This window comes from Prunus mume, linkage group LG2 (genome assembly GCF_029339155.1).
Source record: "Prunus mume cultivar Tortuosa linkage group LG2, ASM2933915v1, whole genome shotgun sequence".
Lineage (NCBI taxonomy): Eukaryota > Viridiplantae > Streptophyta > Magnoliopsida > Rosales > Rosaceae > Prunus > Prunus mume.
This window is the reverse complement of record NC_142699.1, coordinates 7,929,721-7,947,684: the sequence shown is the minus strand read 5'-3', so window position 1 is coordinate 7,947,684 and position 17,964 is coordinate 7,929,721. Positions and strand designations below refer to the sequence as shown.

The 17,964-nt window shown below is 38.1% G+C and overlaps 4 protein-coding genes across 4 annotated transcripts; 3 read left to right on the top strand and 1 right to left on the bottom strand.

The window, feature by feature from the left end:
• Window positions 1-135: 135 nt before the first annotated feature.
• On the bottom strand, window positions 136-3,659 carry LOC103319881 (uncharacterized). Its single transcript, XM_016791474.2, has 9 exons — window positions 3,407-3,659; window positions 2,938-3,134; window positions 2,305-2,486; window positions 1,876-2,160; window positions 1,718-1,776; window positions 1,579-1,615; window positions 1,372-1,443; window positions 950-1,274; window positions 136-768 (listed from the first exon to the last, which is right to left on the bottom strand). The coding sequence occupies exons 1-9, from the start codon at window positions 3,537-3,539 to the stop codon at window positions 391-393; spliced, it is 1,668 nt and encodes a 555-aa protein (XP_016646960.2). The 5' UTR covers window positions 3,540-3,659; the 3' UTR covers window positions 136-390.
• A 1,196-nt stretch (window positions 3,660-4,855) lies between these two features.
• LOC103319736 (small ribosomal subunit protein uS17) lies at window positions 4,856-6,784 on the top strand. The gene is made up of 6 exons (XM_089045767.1): window positions 4,856-4,996; window positions 5,105-5,145; window positions 5,343-5,443; window positions 6,038-6,182; window positions 6,260-6,349; window positions 6,489-6,784. Exons 1-6 carry the CDS (start codon window positions 4,985-4,987, stop codon window positions 6,577-6,579), a joined length of 480 nt encoding a protein of 159 aa, XP_088901893.1. The 5' UTR covers window positions 4,856-4,984; the 3' UTR covers window positions 6,580-6,784.
• A 2,773-nt stretch (window positions 6,785-9,557) lies between these two features.
• On the top strand, window positions 9,558-11,578 carry LOC103319737 (flotillin-like protein 4). Its single transcript, XM_008221322.2, has 2 exons — window positions 9,558-10,529; window positions 10,888-11,578. Exons 1-2 carry the CDS (start codon window positions 9,603-9,605, stop codon window positions 11,398-11,400), a joined length of 1,440 nt encoding a protein of 479 aa, XP_008219544.1. The 5' UTR covers window positions 9,558-9,602; the 3' UTR covers window positions 11,401-11,578.
• Window positions 11,579-14,528: 2,950 nt separating this feature from the next.
• LOC103319882 (flotillin-like protein 4) lies at window positions 14,529-17,060 on the top strand. The gene is made up of 2 exons (XM_008221474.2): window positions 14,529-15,521; window positions 16,495-17,060. The coding sequence occupies exons 1-2, from the start codon at window positions 14,595-14,597 to the stop codon at window positions 16,996-16,998; spliced, it is 1,431 nt and encodes a 476-aa protein (XP_008219696.2). The 5' UTR covers window positions 14,529-14,594; the 3' UTR covers window positions 16,999-17,060.
• The last annotated feature ends 904 nt before the right edge of the window (window positions 17,061-17,964 follow it).

The window sequence follows — 17,964 nt, the reverse complement described above, 5'->3', positions numbered from 1 at the left end:
AGGGGGGAAAGAAACCCACATTGGGGTTTCGATCTTGAATGCCAAGTAGAGAGGAGAAGGGGGAGGGCCACAACCATTGTGGTAACCCCGCTCCATAAATTTTCAATCTTTTTGGGTGTTGAGTGAACTGATCACTTTGTTGGGTGCATATATGGAAAGCCCGCTAGATTTTATTATCCATATAACCAAAACATTTGGTTCATAAATTCTGGCTTGCAATTGGGTCTTAAAAGAGTTGGGCCTTCTTAATGGCAAATTGGCAAAAGAATGCAATTGCATACAAAGAAGCAGAAGTACAAAACTAGCATTCAATATGTACAAACCCTAAACCGAATTGAAACCAAATGCCATGTTATAATTTTGAGCCGTGGAATGCTGCAAAAACTTCCATCAAGATTCCTTCTCCCCTTCAGTACCTTGAGCTGATTCAGCCATCAACCCTTTTGTATAAACGCGGTGGCGTCGTTCTCTCCCATATATCACCCACAGTAGGAGTGAGAGCATAACTGAAGTAGAGACCATGACCAACCCAATGTAGATCCATCTACTGTATCGACTTAGACCGGGACAATGATCCCTATAAATGTCACTAAATGTTTCCCTAACAAATGTGCAGTCTTGTAGTTCAACGAGTATAGGGGCATAATTATTCAATGCATTACTCAGGCTTACTCCAGTACTCATCTGACTGTAGAAAGTAGGGGTCAACCGCCCCGTTGTGGTGCAAATCCCGTTTGGTGAAACCTGGCAGACATAGTTCCCCCATACCTGCAAAAATTTGAGTTAAGTATTGAGGTTTCTAAAGTCTTAGCAAAATTGGTCTGTAAATGTAATGCAAGTAGTGCAAAATTAGTCTATGAATGTAACCTCTACTTGCATTACATTTGTAGACCAAACTTGATGCATCAAGTATTTATGTACTAATGTTGCAGAGTTTGGTTGGTTTTACCTCCGTTGCATTGTTTAAGTTCACTTCGCCAGCAGTGCAAGTTCGATCAGCCATGTTAGGAAAAAATGGGTTGCAGAGGATTGGCACCAATGGACCAGATTGATTGAAGTACATTGGCACGAAGTTGGCTGCGAAATTTATGTTCGAAACATTGGTGATGACCTCGTTGATCAAGTTGACTAGTTGAGCAGTTACTTCCTTGCTTCGCAACAAGGTTTCTTGGGTAGTTGTACTGTCAACGCAGGGCAATATATCATCTAATGCTGTATGTGCAGTGGGGTTTTGAACCCATTCATTCATTGCAACACAAGTGTCAGCAGCCACACTAGTATTTCAAAGGGAAGAAAAAGTTAGCTTTCTAGTTGTAAGCCATGCAGATATATCGAAGCAGAAAAGCATCATAACTAAATCATAAGGCTTACTTATGAAGAAGAAGGAATGTGCCACACAAAATGAATGTTCCAGCCACAAGTATCCATCCTGTGATCACCAGGCTGCAACAATTAAATTATAACTGTTCAGTGAGGGAAAAAACAGAAGCATACATTTAATGCAAGTATACTCAACCAAAAAGAAACTAGGCAGTGATAGAAGAGGAAGATGAGGTATTGGAACTAATTCTCACTCACATGTACACAAGTGACTGCATGCCGAAGATTGAAAATACTGGAACAAAATGTGACAATAGAGGAATGAATAAGTACCACAATCTAAGATGTTTGGAAAACCAGAATATAGTATCTTAATAAAGATATCAAAGCAACTCACAGAATCCCAAGAATGTCAAGAGAAGCATGATGGCAGCAATTATGATAAGCGCCAGTCTCCTGCATGTACATTGAGATAATCCAATTTATGATCAGATTAAATCTCAAAGAACCAGGAGAAAAAGAAATGGAAAAAGAGGCCTTTGATTTTTATCTTACACGGAATCTAAGAAATCGCGCATGTCATCTGCGTTCTCCTGTGTTTGCTCAGCAAGGGTACTAGCAGAAGAATTAAGCTTTCCTCCAATCTCATCGATGTCAGTTTGAATGTTAGAAGGTAAAAATACTTGGTCCACTCCAAGCTGCTTGGCTGCAGCGAGATAATCTGATGCATTCTTTAGTTGTTCAACCGTAATATCTGCCTGATGTACAACATACTCCAATGTACTTGTTGTACTACTGTGAAACCTCTTTTGGCCAATGTATAACACAACACATCCAATCCTGTAACCAGTAACCAAAAAATAGCACATCAGTTTTTAAACAACTGCAGCTAAACACCAAGCAATAAATATTATACATACATATATATATATATATATATATAGAGAGAGAGAGAGAGAGAGAGAGAGAGAGAGAGAGAGGTACATTGCCGCAATGGTGAAGAGTATGAGGAATATGAGAGAAAGAGCATATGCCGTCCGAGAATAGCCATAAGTCTGCCTTTTACAGCAAAAGTAGCAGACACAGATGATCAGCAAGCACAAGCCAAAACTCAGGAACCAGATTGCAGCAACGGCAAAGAGGGGAGCTGCAGTAAAACCCACAGACTGCATTCGAACAAAAAATTGAACCAAAAAAAAAAAAGAGTATATGAAAAGAAATTCAAGATTTTAGACTAAACACAAATGAAATGTTATTAAGGTAATAAAAAACATACATGCCAGAGAAACACTCGAAGAATTAAAATTTTACTAGGATATCAGAAAATCAGTTTATATATTTGAGAGTAGGTGATTGGATGCTACGAAAATGGCATTCTTAGTCAACATGAAGTCATTAAGTGCTGAAAATAGCAATTTCGAAGAAGTAAATTTCTATATCTTGTTTTAACTACAAAGCAACAAGGGAAGTAACTTTCTCCCTGATTTCAAAAGCACTTTTATGATATTAAAAGACATTTAGTACAACAAGACGGCAACATTAAAATTCAGCTTTTTTCATATATCTAGAAGAAGAAAAGCAAAAAGCAAAGTTCTTAAAAAAGAGTGATGAACTTACAGCCCAGTAATGATGGTCACTGATATTCCAGCCTCCTGTGTACCTCTTGAACCCATTAAGAGGATCTTTCCTTTGTGTTCTCTGTGCAGCTAACACAATCGATGAGCTCTCAACTGGTTCACCAAAGGGCCCCTCCACAAGGGACCTCCCACTCCCCCATTGAAATCCCACTTCATATTTCTCCCCAAAATCCCACCCTGCAAAAATAAAATAAAATAAAAATAAAAATCAGTACAAATAAGTAAAATGGAAAGGAAACAAATTTGCACATTGATTATAAAGGGTAAGTATTGTTATAATTTTCCACTAAAAAGGAACACTCCATTCAAAGCAAAAATTACAAATGAAGGAGCTTGATAGCAGAGGACAGTGGCCATTGGCCAATGTCCAAGAATGAACAACAAAAATAGGCGCAGCATCAAAGAAACAAAGAACCCAACTGAGGAAATGCGTGGCAAAGTGAAAGTACCTGAAACGGGTGGTGTTTGGAAGGGTGAAAAGTGAGAATCCCCATGAGAGAAGAAAATGAAAGTTGGAGAAGAAAGGAAGAGGAAAATCACCAGAAGAAGAGAGGAGGGCAGAGAACAATAACATAACATCATGAGAAGTATAAGAGAGAGAGATAGAATGGGGAGAATGGAGTGGGAGGGAGGGAGGGAATAGTAACGGTCTTAGAATGGGAATGGAGGGAGAGAAACGTTGGATGCTTTCAGCCCCCAATTAATAATACCAGTGTGGCTTGTTGCTTTCGGTTTTGTGCCGCGAAATATTTTGACAAAAATACCCTCACCATTTATTATTTCATAAGGACATCAAAATATTCTTAGGATAAATAAAATTTAGTTATATTTCTCTTATATATATTGATTATTAAGAAAAAAACCAACATAATTTATTATTTTAAAACATAATGAAAGTGGGATAACTACATTTTTCTTGAAGAATGGTAAATTTTACTCATGAAAAGTTTATAGGGGTACAAAAAATCACGTGATTCACAAGTACATTCTTTAAATAGATGAAATTCATATTTGTTGTTTTGGTGATTTATTTTTTAAAACAAGCAATAATTTTTTATTTTACAATACAAACAATACTAAAAGCCTCAAATACGGTTGATGCATATTTAATGCTCTTAATTATTTGAACTAAAATTTATTTGCGTATGTATATACAGACTTTTAAGTTGGTTAGAATAGATGTATTCTTCTATAGTTCAAATCTCCCTTCACATAGTTTAGATTATATTAAAGTAGTATGTTTGTATAAATTTTTATTTTTATTTTTTTTGCTTATCAATTCCTAAGATTAAATTTGTGAAACAAACAAAAATTTATTTTTTGCATAACCGTAAATAAACACTTAAAAATGTAGGAAAATAAAGTAAGAAAATGTTTCGTGACAAAAATCATGGAATTAGATCCACCGAATGAGAAAGCGTAAATTCGTCAATGTACATCGAGTTTAAGAGCATGAAAAGTGGTCTGCTGCGGAGGTGAAGAAATTCAAAAAGGCAAAAGGGGTTGGGTCCCAAAAACCGCGTCAACCTCTAACGGCTCGCTCCCCAAGGAATTACCATTTTCTTGAGTTTCTTTCTCTTTTTCCTTCTCGTGGGCTGTAATCCACGGGCACGGGGGACCGCAATATCAGCCTGTTTTGTCGGCTTTCTCTTCTTCCCGCCTTCCAAGTCTGGGCCTTAACTGATCACCACACCAAAGCTCTGGATCAAGCATTAAGGTGTTTGGGTTTAACTTAATATTGACCCAAAATTTTAACTTGATTATGTTGTCCCTCCTCTCTTTCTTCTCAAACCCAAAATAAACAGTTGTGAGCCCAAAAGGCCGAAATTAAAAGAAGAAGAAAAAAGGCCCAATTCAAGTTTTTCTTATTTCTGTTCCAAGGCCATTTTAGTCATTGCAGCGATTAGGGTTCCACATATATTCGCCTCAAGCATCACCCTTTTCGTTTCCGCATAGATTAGGGTTTTTGCTCATCAGTCTCCCTTCACGGCGTCGGCTTCAACCAGTCTCCACAAAGCAGCTTGAAAATGGCGGAACAGGTAGATCCCTCTACTTCTCTCTCTAAGCTTCCCTCTGTTAGAAATAGGCTCTAATTCAACTCACTTCGCTGTTACTAATTCATCGTTTTATGCGTGTGTGTGCTTCAGACCGAGAAGGCTTTCTTGAAGCAACCCAAGGTTTTCCTGAGGTAAGCCAGTGGTTTCAAAATCTTTTCTTTTTAGTTATTTCAGAAATTGAGATCCGATATAGCGCGTGTTCTTGTTTATCTGCATTCAGCTGAAATCTAATGATTTTTTTATAGAAATAAAATAACTGTTAAGTCGTTGAGAGAATGAAATGGATGCGGTGGTGGCTAACATATTGATGTGATGTAAAATTTTGCAGCTCAAAGAAGACAGGGAAAGGAAAGAGGCCAGGGAAGGGAGGCAATCGCTTCTGGAAGAGTGTTGGGTTGGGGTTCAAGACACCCAGAGACGCTATTGAAGGTTTAATTTAACCCTTATTTGTTTTACAGTTTACTTTTCTCATGGTTGCTATTCATTTTTGGGTTTTGGCTGTTTCAAATTGTTGTGCATATGGTCCAATTTCCTGTTTTTTCTTAGTCTCTTTGAATAGTGAAGCATTGGGCTATGTTAGCTAGATGTTAGCAGTGGGCTACGATTGTTAGACTGAACTCTTATAATTGGTTTAAACTTATGTTTCTCTACAATGAGCTTAAATTTCAGACATCAAGAGTGTGGATAATGCCTCTAAACTGGAATTGACATCATGTTTTGTTTTGGAATAATGTAGTAAATGTCAATGTCGCTCAATTTAATAGGTAACATCTGCTACGTTTGGTTCATGTCTATGCTTAATTAGATATACCATGAAGTGCTCTGGACTATTACTTATTATTCAGGGATTGAATGTTGCTTGTTAGCATTTCGTGTGTACAGTTTGAGTGTTCTGTGATTTGAGTGGAGTGGAAGGCAGAGTCTTGTTTGAAGTTGTTCTGTAAACCTTATGGTCAAATGACTTGGGATATCAACTTTGGTGTTTATCTTATGGCTAAAAGGGTTGCTTGCCTGTAACTGTAGGAACTTATATTGATAAGAAATGCCCTTTCACCGGTAATGTCTCCATCAGGGGTCGCATTCTCTCCGGTACTTGCCACAGTGCCAAGATGTCGAGGACTATAATTGTTCGACGTAATTATCTTCATTATATTAAGAAATACCAAAGGTGAGGTCATATTACTATGAAAAGGTCAAGTTATGCTTTTTCTTAGAAACAGGAAAATTGATCTCACTTATTTGTAGATATGAGAAGAGGCATTCCAACATTCCTGCTCATGTGTCACCATGCTTCCGTGTGAAGGAGGGAGATTATGTCATCATTGGCCAATGCAGGTTAGATCCTGAACATGTTGGTTGTTAAATCTGTTGCAACTGTTGCTGATTGGTTTTCATATGTTTCGTTCTTTACTTATTTATTAGTCAAAGGGTGTTCTTTTCTGTAATCTGTACTTATGGTTGTTAAATTTTGCAGGCCATTGTCAAAGACAGTGAGGTTTAACGTGTTGAAGGTGACTCCGGCTGGTTCTTCTGGAGCTGGAAAGAAGGCATTCACTGGAATATGAGCTTCTTGTTTTGGGCAGTATTGGTAGTGTTACGTTTGTGCAAGAAGTACATTTAGATTGAGCTACTGTTGACAGATGAACTGTTTTTTGCCATTTTATTTTTATCCTTAAATATTTAATCCATGTACGGTGAATTTTAAGGTTTTTCTTCTGTTGAACCATTATCCTGGAGTTTGATATCCATAATGTCATTTTCTATTCACAATGTTGCCATGCTGATGCTCACATTCCTACTATTTCAGAATGTCCAAGTGGTTTATGTTGTGGATATAGTTTTAGATCGTTTAGTAATCTTGAAGATATATGGTATATGGGTATTTGTTGTCTAATGTGGTCATGTCAATAAGAGAAAGTGGCCTCAACATGTTTCCAATAGGCTTAGTGTAGGTAGAGCTGTGAATGGGTCGGAGATGGAGTGGATCAGCTTGTATCTGATCCTTCACAAGCAAATCCACATACGATATGTTCGATAATTGGATATCTGATCAATCACTGGGAAAAAGAAAGAAAAAACATTGATATGTTATGGGTTGGGTGGGATTGTCTGTTCGATTAGGTGGTGTGGGGATGGATTCTGTAGTTGAGTGACGTGAGAGAGAACTGAGAGAAGAAAACAAAAAAGTTGAAATTTTGACCAAAAATAAAGGAGAAGACAGCTGAAATGAGTGAGGAGTGGCATTTTTTTATTATAATTTCTTCTGTGTTTGGGTCTGGCGTGGTAGGGATTAGTTTAGAGTGGGGGAGATGTGGGGTTATTAATTGGGCTTAATGTATACAATATTGGGCTTAAAAGTAAATTAATTCTATCAATGAGAAGTGCGAAATGTATTAAGTAAGTAAAAATATAATATAATAAATGTTACATAAATCTGATTGGATTATTATCGGATCGGATTAGGGCAAATTCAAATTTGTTTCGTTAACTTAACGGGTTAACGGATTCAGAACATAACCGAATTATTAGATTAAGCTACTAGATACGTCTCCCATTAATTACATTGGATTCAGATAATCATGTTGATGTGGATGATGACTGGTTACCGACAAAAGCTTAGCTTGGGATCAGACCTCAAAACCAACCAATCTTATTGAATGAAATTGAATTAAAACGGGAAAATCTCACTTACAATGATGTGATTTAGTTCAATACAAAAATAACACAATGAAAAACCTGCCCAATTTTTAATTCATCTTTCAGTTTTGTGTGCACCAAGTTAAAATATTTGAGTTCTAGAAAGTTGAAACACACTTGCCACTACAGCACAGTCCCAACTTGTTTGGACTGAGTAGCACCAACAACAAAAAAAGAGACATACATGCAGGGGCCCGTTACCACATTTAAAAGCATCTGTGGCTAGAAAAAACAAAATCATTCTCTTTGAATCATCATATTCATGCATTTTTAAACTATTGAAAATATAAAATAATTTCAAGATTTTGTTTTTAACGTGCCCCTGTCATTGGGTCTGATTTGATTGATCCCTGCACCACATTTAAAAGTATATGTGCTTGAAGTTTTGCCGTAAGTACACCGAGAATGGACACAAATTAGTTCCATAATCTCATGTTTCCCACGTCATGTCCATTGTGCCTCGTGTCCTTCAAGTCCTAGTCGTATCTATAGGAGTGGTTTCGTGCACTTCAACCAACGGTAAGGAAAATATCACAGTTGGTACATATTTACGTCTGCGTTTTCCGTTGTCAAAGTCTTGTTAAGCTTTTTCTATTTGATCCCTGCACCACACGGCAATTTAGATAATAAATTCATCGTGATCAAGACCCCTTCATTAGTCTTCTGAGGAGTTATACTAGAGCTTAAGTATCAAACTCAGCGAAATTGCCTGTCCTGTTTTAGGTCTGCAGACTTGTCCTTCATATTTGTTCTAATTTACATGTCTAGATGAGTTGAGGGAACCTCTCCAAAAGAATGTACCAGCTTTCCACAGCCGTATACATGAATTCTTACCACTATCAAATCCCAATTGTTGGCTCGACGTGAACAGGCCATGCCAGTTTGCTAATTGATTCATATTAGACAACTGGATCGCTTATGGCTTCCTGTACAACGACATCAAGTTTCGATTGCAATCGACGAACCGTTCGTCGTTGACGGTTTCGACCCAATAACAGAAAAGGAAAAAAAACAAGGGAGTTTCACTAAAACACCCAAAATGGAGGTTGAAATTATAAAAAAACCCAACACCAAAACACTTATAAACACACCCAAAACCAATCATTACACACACTCAAAACCCATTTATAAACACACCCAAAAAGTTGACTTTGGAGTTAATTTTGAGTGTGTTTCTATGTTTAAATAGTGCTTGGGTTTTTTTATAAATACATGTCTAGAATTGGGTTTATTTATAAATTTGTAAAAAAACAAATACCGTGCAATTTCGGCTGTTAGACAGGACAACAATCAATGCATATTTTTTAAATTTCGCTGACAATTTCCAGTACATTAAAAAACAGGATTAGAATTCCCCTTGAAAGCTGGAAGCCTGCAACAAGTCGTATGCAATTTCCTCACAATCAATCTATGTTTTTCATTGACAATATCAGGAGATTCACATAACATGTACTCAAATGACAAACAGTTAGTCTACTACAAACAACTATATTTAAACAAAAAAAGATTTATTATGAACAATTCAAAGGAAACTTGAAATCGCTAAAAAGATATTAGCTAATGACATAATGCGGCAGTTGATGTGTATCTAGAGTATAAATTATTATGAATTTTGTTGTTCTTTACCATGCCCCCTCATATGTCTAGAAGTCTATAGACTAGGACTTTACAATAAGAGTAATGCTAAATTAATTTTAAATTGATGTGATTGTCCACTTCATCTGCCACTTAAGGTGTGGGAATGTGATATAAAAATATGGTAAGAGTAGCATTATAATTAATCATTCCTTCCTTGTGTATTGGCTCCTCCTTGTTTATGTATAAATAAGTATCCTAAAAGCCTGACCTTAAATTAGCAGGAAGAACCAAGTAAAAAAGAACAGCCATCACCATGTATAGAGTAGCAAGCCCTTCGGAGTATTTAGTAATCACTGGGATCGGGATAGACGACATAAAGCTTGCGAAGAAGGCATGGATCCTCCCGGGCCAGTCCTACATCATATTCGACATGTCCCCAGTCAACTACACTTTCGAAGTCCAAGCCATGAGCTCCGAGAAGCTCCCCTTCATGCTCCCTGCGGTCTTCACCATTGGCCCCCGCATCGACGACACCCCCAGCCTCCACAAGTACGCGAAGCTCATTTCGCGTCACGACAAGCTCTCCAGCCACGTGAAAGAGCTCGTCCAGGGCATCATTGAGGGAGAGACGCGTGTCCTCGCTGCCTCAATGACCATGGAGGAGGTGTTTAAGGGGACAAAAGAGTTTAAGCAAGAGGTGTTTGAGAAGGTTCAGTTGGAATTGAATCAGTTCGGGCTTTTGATATATAACGCAAATGTCAAACAGTTGGTGGATGTTCCTGGACATGAGTATTTTAGTTACTTGGGGCAGAAGACACAGATGGAGGCGGCCAATCAGGCTAAAGTTGACGTGGCTGAGGCGAGGAAGAAAGGGGAGATAGGGTCCAAGGAGAGGGAGGGGTTGACGCTGCAGAACGCGGCGAAGATTGACGCTGAGACGAAGATCTATGCGACGAAGAGGGAAGGGGAGGGAAAGATGGCCGAGATAAAAGTGAAAGCAGAGGTGAAGGTGTATGAGAATGTGAGGGAGGCTGAGGTGGCAGAGGCGAATGCTGAGCTGGCGAAGAAGAAGGCCGGGTGGGCGAAGGAGGCGCAGGTGGCGGAGGTCGAGGCTGCGAAGGCGGTGGCATTGAGGGATGCGGAGCTGCAGACGCAGGTGGAAAGGATGAATGCCTTGACCAGGACGGAGAAGCTTAAGGCTGAATTTTTGAGTCAGGCCAGCGTTGAGTATGAAACAAAGGTATGTACCTTGTTTTGCTTTATTCTTTTTTTGGAAAAAAAAAAAAGAATATTGAATACACTCATAATACAAATTAAGATGGTAAAATATTCTGAAGATGTTTACTAATCATATATGATGTTCGTACATAATAAGGGAATGAAAATATTGAATGCTTATATTAAGTTGTGAATGTGACGGGCTAACTCTTAGTTGATATATACTTTTCTTTTTAATATTGGAAGAAGAGATTTCGAGTTCAAATGTCATTTCTTTATTGATACAAGAAAATTATAATCAATGTGATTCATAATCACATGAATATAGAAGTGTGATCAAAAGCTATTTTTGGTTAATGGATTATTGTTCATAAACAAAGGTACAAGAGGCAAATTGGGACTTATACAACAAGCAAAAGGCCGCCGAAGCAATTCTTTACCAAAGAGAGAGAGAGGCTGAGGCACAGAAGGCAATTGCAGAAGCAGAGTTCTATGCTCGTCAACAAGTTGCAGATGGAGAATTTTATGCAAAGAAAAAAGAGGCTGAGGGTCTCATAGCCCTTGGACAAGCCCAAGGTGCATATCTACGCAATCTTCTGGACGCAGTTGGAGGCAACTATGCAGCCATGAGGGACTTCATGATGATCAACAGCGGCATGTTTCAAGAAATTGCTAAAATTAATGCCGAAGCTGTGCGTGGACTTCAACCCAAGATCAGCATTTGGACTAATGGGGCCGTAGAGGGTGGCGATGGTGGCAGCAACGGGGCCATGAAGGAGGTTGCTGGAGTTTACAAGATGTTGCCACCATTGTTCAAGACAGTTCATGAACAAACTGGAATGCTGCCACCGGCTTGGATGGGCACTTTGCCAAATTCTGGTTCTAACAATTGAATTCGAGAGTGTCACTATCTGAACTAGCCATTTTGTGTATATTATGTCTTTTAGTACATGTGAGACTAAAAGTAAGTGTGGACGATATCATTCTATCAAAGAGATGACACACAATGTGGTCAGTTGAAATGGTACCGCGTATAATATTGTATTCATATAATTAATTGATGTTGCTTTCATATGGGTATACATTAGCCAAATTTGAATTGCCATTGTAGTACAACCAAAATTGTACCAGCTAGGCTCGTCTCATGATGCTCTTCACATTTGAGGATTTGCATAATGTGGAATCCAATGGAGTCATGCCAATATGAGAAAGTGACCTCAACATGTTTCCTTTGTCCTCCAAGTCCTAATAGTATCAATTCTTGCCCATGTTCGTGCCTTAAAAACTGTGTGAGCGGGATTTATAGTAAATATTTTATATGAAACTGATGAAAGTCTACAAGTCTTGCTAATATGAAAATGATCTCTATTTGGATAGTGAAGTCGTCGTCATCAGGAGCTATATCTTTTATCCTGCTGCTCCGGAAAATGAATTGCTTTTGCTAGTGAGTTTCGTAGCTTTTTTTTTTTTTTCTTTCTTCTTTTTTGATCTTCTTGCATACAAGAAATATTGGGAAATGAAAAATCGAAGCTTTTGCTAGGGTTTTTTTTTCCTTCTACTTTTTGTATACAAGAAATAGAACACAATAATCTTGAGTGCAAGGATAAATCATGTTAAGCCCTTTATATAATGTACAAATCATGTTTTGATTACACGGGAGTGAGACTACTTTACCAATAAACACATGATGGTACAATCTGTCCTCTGAGCTTCATGTCTATATTTTCTTCACTTAAAAATTTACAAGTAGTTAGTTGACCAAAAAAAAAAAAGGTAGTTTGAGTTGGAAGACGAAACCGTTGGCCAGCGTTCCTGGGCCGATATCACATATCCCAAAAGTTGGCCATATATATAAATGAAATCTTTCATCGCAAACTATATGCCAAATTTGCTAATTGGGATTCATTGAAAGAGCCAAATTTCTATGCTCGTCAAAAAGTTGCAGATGGAGAATTTTATGCAAAGAAAAAAGAGGCTGAGGGTCTCATCATGGCCCTTGGACAAGCCCAAGGTGCATATTTACGCAATCTTTGGGATTGGACGCAATTATGCTGCCATGAGGGACTTCATGAGATGATCAACAGTGTCATGTTTCAAGAAATTGCTAAAATTAATGCCGAGGCTGTCCATGAACTTCAGCCCAAGATCAGTATTTGGACTAATGGAGGGGGAGATGAAGGCGATGGCGGCAGCAATGGGGCTATGAAGGAGGTGGCTGGAGTTTACAAGATGTTACCACCATTGTTCATGACAGCTCATGAAAAACTGGAATGCTGCCTCCGACTTGGATGGGCACTTTGCAAAGTCTGGTTCTAACAACTTGATTCTCAATTGAGTTCGAGCGTACCACTATCTAAACTAAGCCATTTTGTGTATCATGTCTTTATTACCTGTGAAACTTCTGTAAGTGCGGGGTACATCTCCATTTCTATTAAAAAGTTGGCACACAATGTGGTCAATTGAGATGTGATACGGATTGCGTAAACATGTATCATTTTGTATTCATAATGTTGCCATTGTGTGGGTATGTATAGCCAAATTTGAATTCCCATTGTAGTGCAGCCAAAATTGTACCAGCTACGCTCGTGCCATGCTGCTCATGCCATGATGCCAATAAGAGAAAGTGGCCTCAACATGTTTCCTATATATGGTCTTTTTATATTACCTACCTTGTGGCCTTTGTCCTCCAAGTGTTAATAGTATCTATGACAATTGAATCCTTGCCAATTTTTGCACCATAAAACTGTATATTTCAGGGTTATTGAGTTCGGATATTTTGCCATATTGGTCATAAAATGACTGCTTGAGGTCCATTTAGTAATGTTTTCGTTTTTTTGATTTATTATAATTTTCTGTTAGAGATATATAAAGGAAATATATGGGAGAAAAGGAGTGATGAAGGAGGAAGGGTGATGAGAGGGAGGAAGAAAATGTGGATGGAATGGTACACAAAATGAAAACTAGAATTGAAAACCAATTAAGTTGTTTTCATTTTCTAGTTTTGGTTTAATTCATATTCATTTCTTTCTCCCTCATCCTCCACCATTCTCATCTCTCTTTTGCAACATGTATTTTCTCTTTGATTCTCTTTAATTTTAAGTTGTTTTCGTTTTCTACTACTTGCATCCTCCTGGCAATTTCCGTGTGGTTTCTTGTTGGAAGAAACTGATGAAAGTCCAGAAGTCTTGCTAATATATGAAAAGGATCTCTGTATGTGGATTGTAAATTCGTGATAATGAGGAGCTCTTACTTTTATTCATTAGTCTCTTGAGTACGTTATCAAGCTGGAAAATGAAGTGCAGTTGCTAGTGATTTGTGACTAAAAAAAAGTGGCAACAATCACCATTATTTGGTGATATTTGGTGACTAAAGCCTTTAGTCACCCTCGCATTATTCACCAAATAATGATGACTGTTGCCACTTTTTTTTTTTTGAGTAGTGTGCAATCTAAACACAAAAATCTTTTTATTTTTTTTTTTTTTAATAGCTTCCTCCGTATAAAAGCAATATTGAAGAAGGAAGAATAAAAAGGGGCACTTAAAAATTTGAAAGTATTTTTAGGTTGAGAAACAAAACTATATCGGCCAGCTTTCCTAGGCCGTACATATCATGCGATATCAAATCCCAATTGTTGGCCGTATATAAATGAAGAAATAATTCATCAAACTATGCCAAATTTGCTAATTGGATTGATTGATCGGTACAGCCAGATTTGTATGGCTTACTTGTGATATAAGAAACCCACCAATCAACCCTCGTTGACATTTCAGGCAGACATTAAAACATATATATATATATATATATATATAACATTTCCCTTTATAACCAAAAACAATTGAATGGGAGTATCACAAGTTGGCGTGTATTTCTTGAAAACAAGGAACAAGGGCAAGTACCATGCAATTTCCACCGTTATTTTTGTCATTGACAATATCAAGCATATTTGTATAACATGTACGTAAGGGCCAAACAATTAATCATGTTTCGTGGCGGACACTATGCCACTCTCAGTGTGTGTGTATATATATACATACATGTAAAATGGTCTTCAATATATCAAAAAACAAGTACCAAACAAGAAGCAAGCATGTATAGAGTAGCAAGCCCTTCAGAATATCTGGTGATTACCGGGGCCGGGATCGACGACATAAAGCTTGCAAAGAAGGGATGGATCCTCCCCGGACAATCTTACATCGTCTTTGACATGTCCCCCGTCAACTATACCTTCGAAGTCCAAGCCATGAGCATCGAGAAGCTCCCCTTCATGCTCCCCGCCGTCTTCACTATCGGCCCCCGCATCAACGACATGCCCAGTCTCCACAAGTACGCCAAGCTCATTTCTCTCCACGACAAGCTCTCCAGCCACGTGAAGGAGCTCGTCCAGGGCATCATAGAGGGCGAGACGCGTGTCCTCTCTGCCTCGATGACCATGGAGGAGGTGTTTAGGGGGACCAAAGAGTTTAAGCAAGAGGTGTTTGAGAAGGTTCAGTTGGAATTGAATCAGTTCGGGCTTTTGATATATAACGCAAACGTCAAACAGTTGGTGGATGTTCCTGGACATGAGTATTTTAGTTACTTGGGGCAGAAGACACAGATGGAGGCGGCCAATCAGGCTAAAGTTGATGTGGCGGAGGCGAGGAAGAAAGGAAAGATAGGGTCCAAGGAGAGGGAGGGGTTGACGCTGCAGAATGCTGCGAAGATGGATGCAGAAACAAAAATATATGCCACGAAGAGGGCCTCGGAGGGGATGATGGCGGAGATAAAGGTGAAAGCAGAGTTGAAGGTGTATGAGAATGTGAGAGAGGCTGAGGTGGCTGAGGCGAATGCTGAGCTGGCAAAGAAGAAGGCCGGGTGGGGGAAGGAGGCGCATGTGGCGGAGGTGGAGGCCGTGAAGGCGGTGGCGTTGAGAGATGCAGAGCTGCAGACGGAGGTGGAGAGGATGAATGCCTTGACTAGGACGGAGAAGCTTAAGGCTGAGTTTTTGAGTAAGGCCAGCGTTGAGTATGAGACAAAGGTATGTACTTGACTATAACGTGGGTAGCTTGTTCTTTTTGTGTTTTGTTTTGTTTGGAAAAAATGATGTTACTCATAATGTTTATTAAGAGTAATGCTACATTTACCACATTTTTATCCCATATTTCTATACCATATGATGTGGAATGTCCATATCATATGTCACATCAATTAAATGAATGAAGTGTATTTTAATAAATAAAATTAGAAAAACATAAACTGGTATTTTACATGATGTGGTATGTATACATCAGCTGCCACATTATTTGGTATAAAAAATATGGTAAAACTAGTATTATTCGTTTAGTATATTATGTGGTATCTGACCAATTAGCTCTTAGTTTGGAGAGATTTTTGAATGTTCGGGGTATACTACGTGGTTGGTGTACCATCTACACATACGACATGTAGATATGTGGATATGTTTTATTTTTATGTCCTATATGTATGTTATACAATATTTCCACATGTTCCATGCGTATTGGATGGTACACCATCCATGTGGTGTATTGGGAACATACAAAAATTACTCGTTCATTTGTACTTTTCTTTCAAAGGTGCCAGTGGATTCTATATTTGAATATATGATCATTTTCTTATTGATAAAAGAAAACTTTCATCAGTAATCATTATACTAACCACAATATTGTATAGCACCATGATTATAATCTTTGTATATTCTTTAGTATATAATCTTGAATATTTTAGTATGTAAATATAAAATCTTTGTTCTCTCAATCTAGGTATACTTAAGTTTTTACTAAAAAAAATATGATCAATATATATGATGCTAATTGGTACATATTATAAGTTAGAAAACAAGAGCTTTATATTTTGTTTAGGAGGTTCCCAAAACATGAAATTTTAGATGACTTGCTTTCTAGCTCGTTTTTGTATAAAGGTTACGGATAATTGTTTATTAAGGCAATGCATGATATCAATGCTTTATCTAACACCAGTGTTCATAAACAAAGATACAAGAAGCAAATTGGGAGTTATACAACAAACAAAAGGCCGCCGAAGCAATTCTTTACCTAAGGGAGAAAGAGGCTGACGCACAGAAGGCAATTGCAGAGGCAGAATTGTATGCTTGTCAACAAGTTGCAGATGGAGAATTTTATGCCAAGAACAAAGAGGCTGAGGGCCTCATGGCCCTTGGACAAGCCCAAGGTGCCTACCTACGCAATCTTTGGGACGCAGTTGGAGGCAACTATGCAGCCATGAGGGATTTCATGATGATCAACGGCAGCATATTTCAAGAAATTGCTAAGATTAACGCTGATGCCATGTGTGGACTTCAACCCCAAATCAGCATTTGGACTAATGGAGGCGGAGAGGGCTGCAGAAATGGGGCCATGAAGGAGGTTGCTGGAGTTTACAAGATGTTGCCACCATTGTTGAAGACAGTTCATGAACAAACTGGAATGCTGCCACCGGCTTGGATGGGCACTTTGCCAAATTCTGGTTCTGACAACTAGTACTCTCAATTGAGTTCCAGAGTGTCGCTATCTGAACTAGCCATTTTGTGTATCATGTCTAAGTACATGTGAGACTAACATAGGGGTGTGAACGATGTCTTTCTATTAAAGAGATGACATACAATGTGGTCAGTTGAGATGGTACAGTGGATTGTTAGAGTATTGTATTATTATAATTAATGTTGCCTTTGTATGGGTATATGTATAGCCAAATTTAAATTGCCATTGTAGTGCAGCCAAAATTGTACCAGACCAGCTAGGCTGGTGTCATGCTGCTCTTCACATTTGAGGATTTGGTTGGCATAATATGGAATCTAATTGGAGTCATGTCAATAAGAGACAGCAGCGACCTTAACATGTTGAACTCTTGCCAAATATTTCTTTTTAGTTGGTACATTATGTGAACGTTTCAGGTTATTTGAGTTTGTAAAATGACTGTTTGAGGGCCTGTTTGGAAACCTTTTTGTTTTCCATCTTCTGAATTTTTTATTTTTTTAATTTATTTAATTTTTGCTTTTTTGAGATTAGAGATAGAGAGGAAATATATGAATAAAGGTACAGATATGAAGGAGGAAGGGTGGGTGTGAGGGAGGTGGAATCAATTGTGCATGTATCAAATGCTATACTTTAAATGAAAACTACTAAAGCTAAGTGTCCGTTTGATAATCATTTCAATTTTAGTTTTTAGTTTTTATTTTTTATTTTTTATTTTTTGTGCTAGAGTATAGAGGAAAAAGAAGGAGAATGGAAGTGAGAATGAGAGTGGAGATGAGATTGAGAGGGAAGATGAAAGGGGAGGATGAGAGGAAGAAGTAACAAAAGTGAAAAACAAAACTAAAAACTGAAATCTATTTGAAATTGTTTTCACTTTTGTTACTCCTCCTTCCCATCCTCCCTTCCCATACCTCCTGCTGGCACTTTCCGTCTTCTTGGAAGAAAATGATGTGAATGTCGACAAGTCTTGCT

Excerpts from the sequence above, each read along its gene's own strand:
- LOC103319881 (XM_016791474.2), bottom strand. The coding sequence starts at position 3,539 with ATGATGTTATGTTATTGTTCTCTGCCCTCCTCTCTTCTTCTGGTGATT. Across the intron at positions 1,777-1,875 it reads CGCGATTTCTTAGATTCCGT|GAGACTGGCGCTTATCATAA; the intron begins GTAAGATAAAAA and ends ATGTACATGCAG. Across the intron at positions 769-949 it reads ACTTAAACAATGCAACGGAG|GTATGGGGGAACTATGTCTG; the intron begins GTAAAACCAACC and ends AAATTTTTGCAG.
- LOC103319736 (XM_089045767.1), top strand. Across the intron at positions 5,146-5,342 it reads CAACCCAAGGTTTTCCTGAG|CTCAAAGAAGACAGGGAAAG; the intron begins GTAAGCCAGTGG and ends AAAATTTTGCAG. Across the intron at positions 6,350-6,488 it reads GTCATCATTGGCCAATGCAG|GCCATTGTCAAAGACAGTGA; the intron begins GTTAGATCCTGA and ends TAAATTTTGCAG.
- LOC103319737 (XM_008221322.2), top strand. The coding sequence starts at position 9,603 with ATGTATAGAGTAGCAAGCCCTTCGGAGTATTTAGTAATCACTGGGATC. Across the intron at positions 10,530-10,887 it reads GCGTTGAGTATGAAACAAAG|GTACAAGAGGCAAATTGGGA; the intron begins GTATGTACCTTG and ends TCATAAACAAAG.
- LOC103319882 (XM_008221474.2), top strand. The coding sequence starts at position 14,595 with ATGTATAGAGTAGCAAGCCCTTCAGAATATCTGGTGATTACCGGGGCC. Across the intron at positions 15,522-16,494 it reads GCGTTGAGTATGAGACAAAG|ATACAAGAAGCAAATTGGGA; the intron begins GTATGTACTTGA and ends TCATAAACAAAG.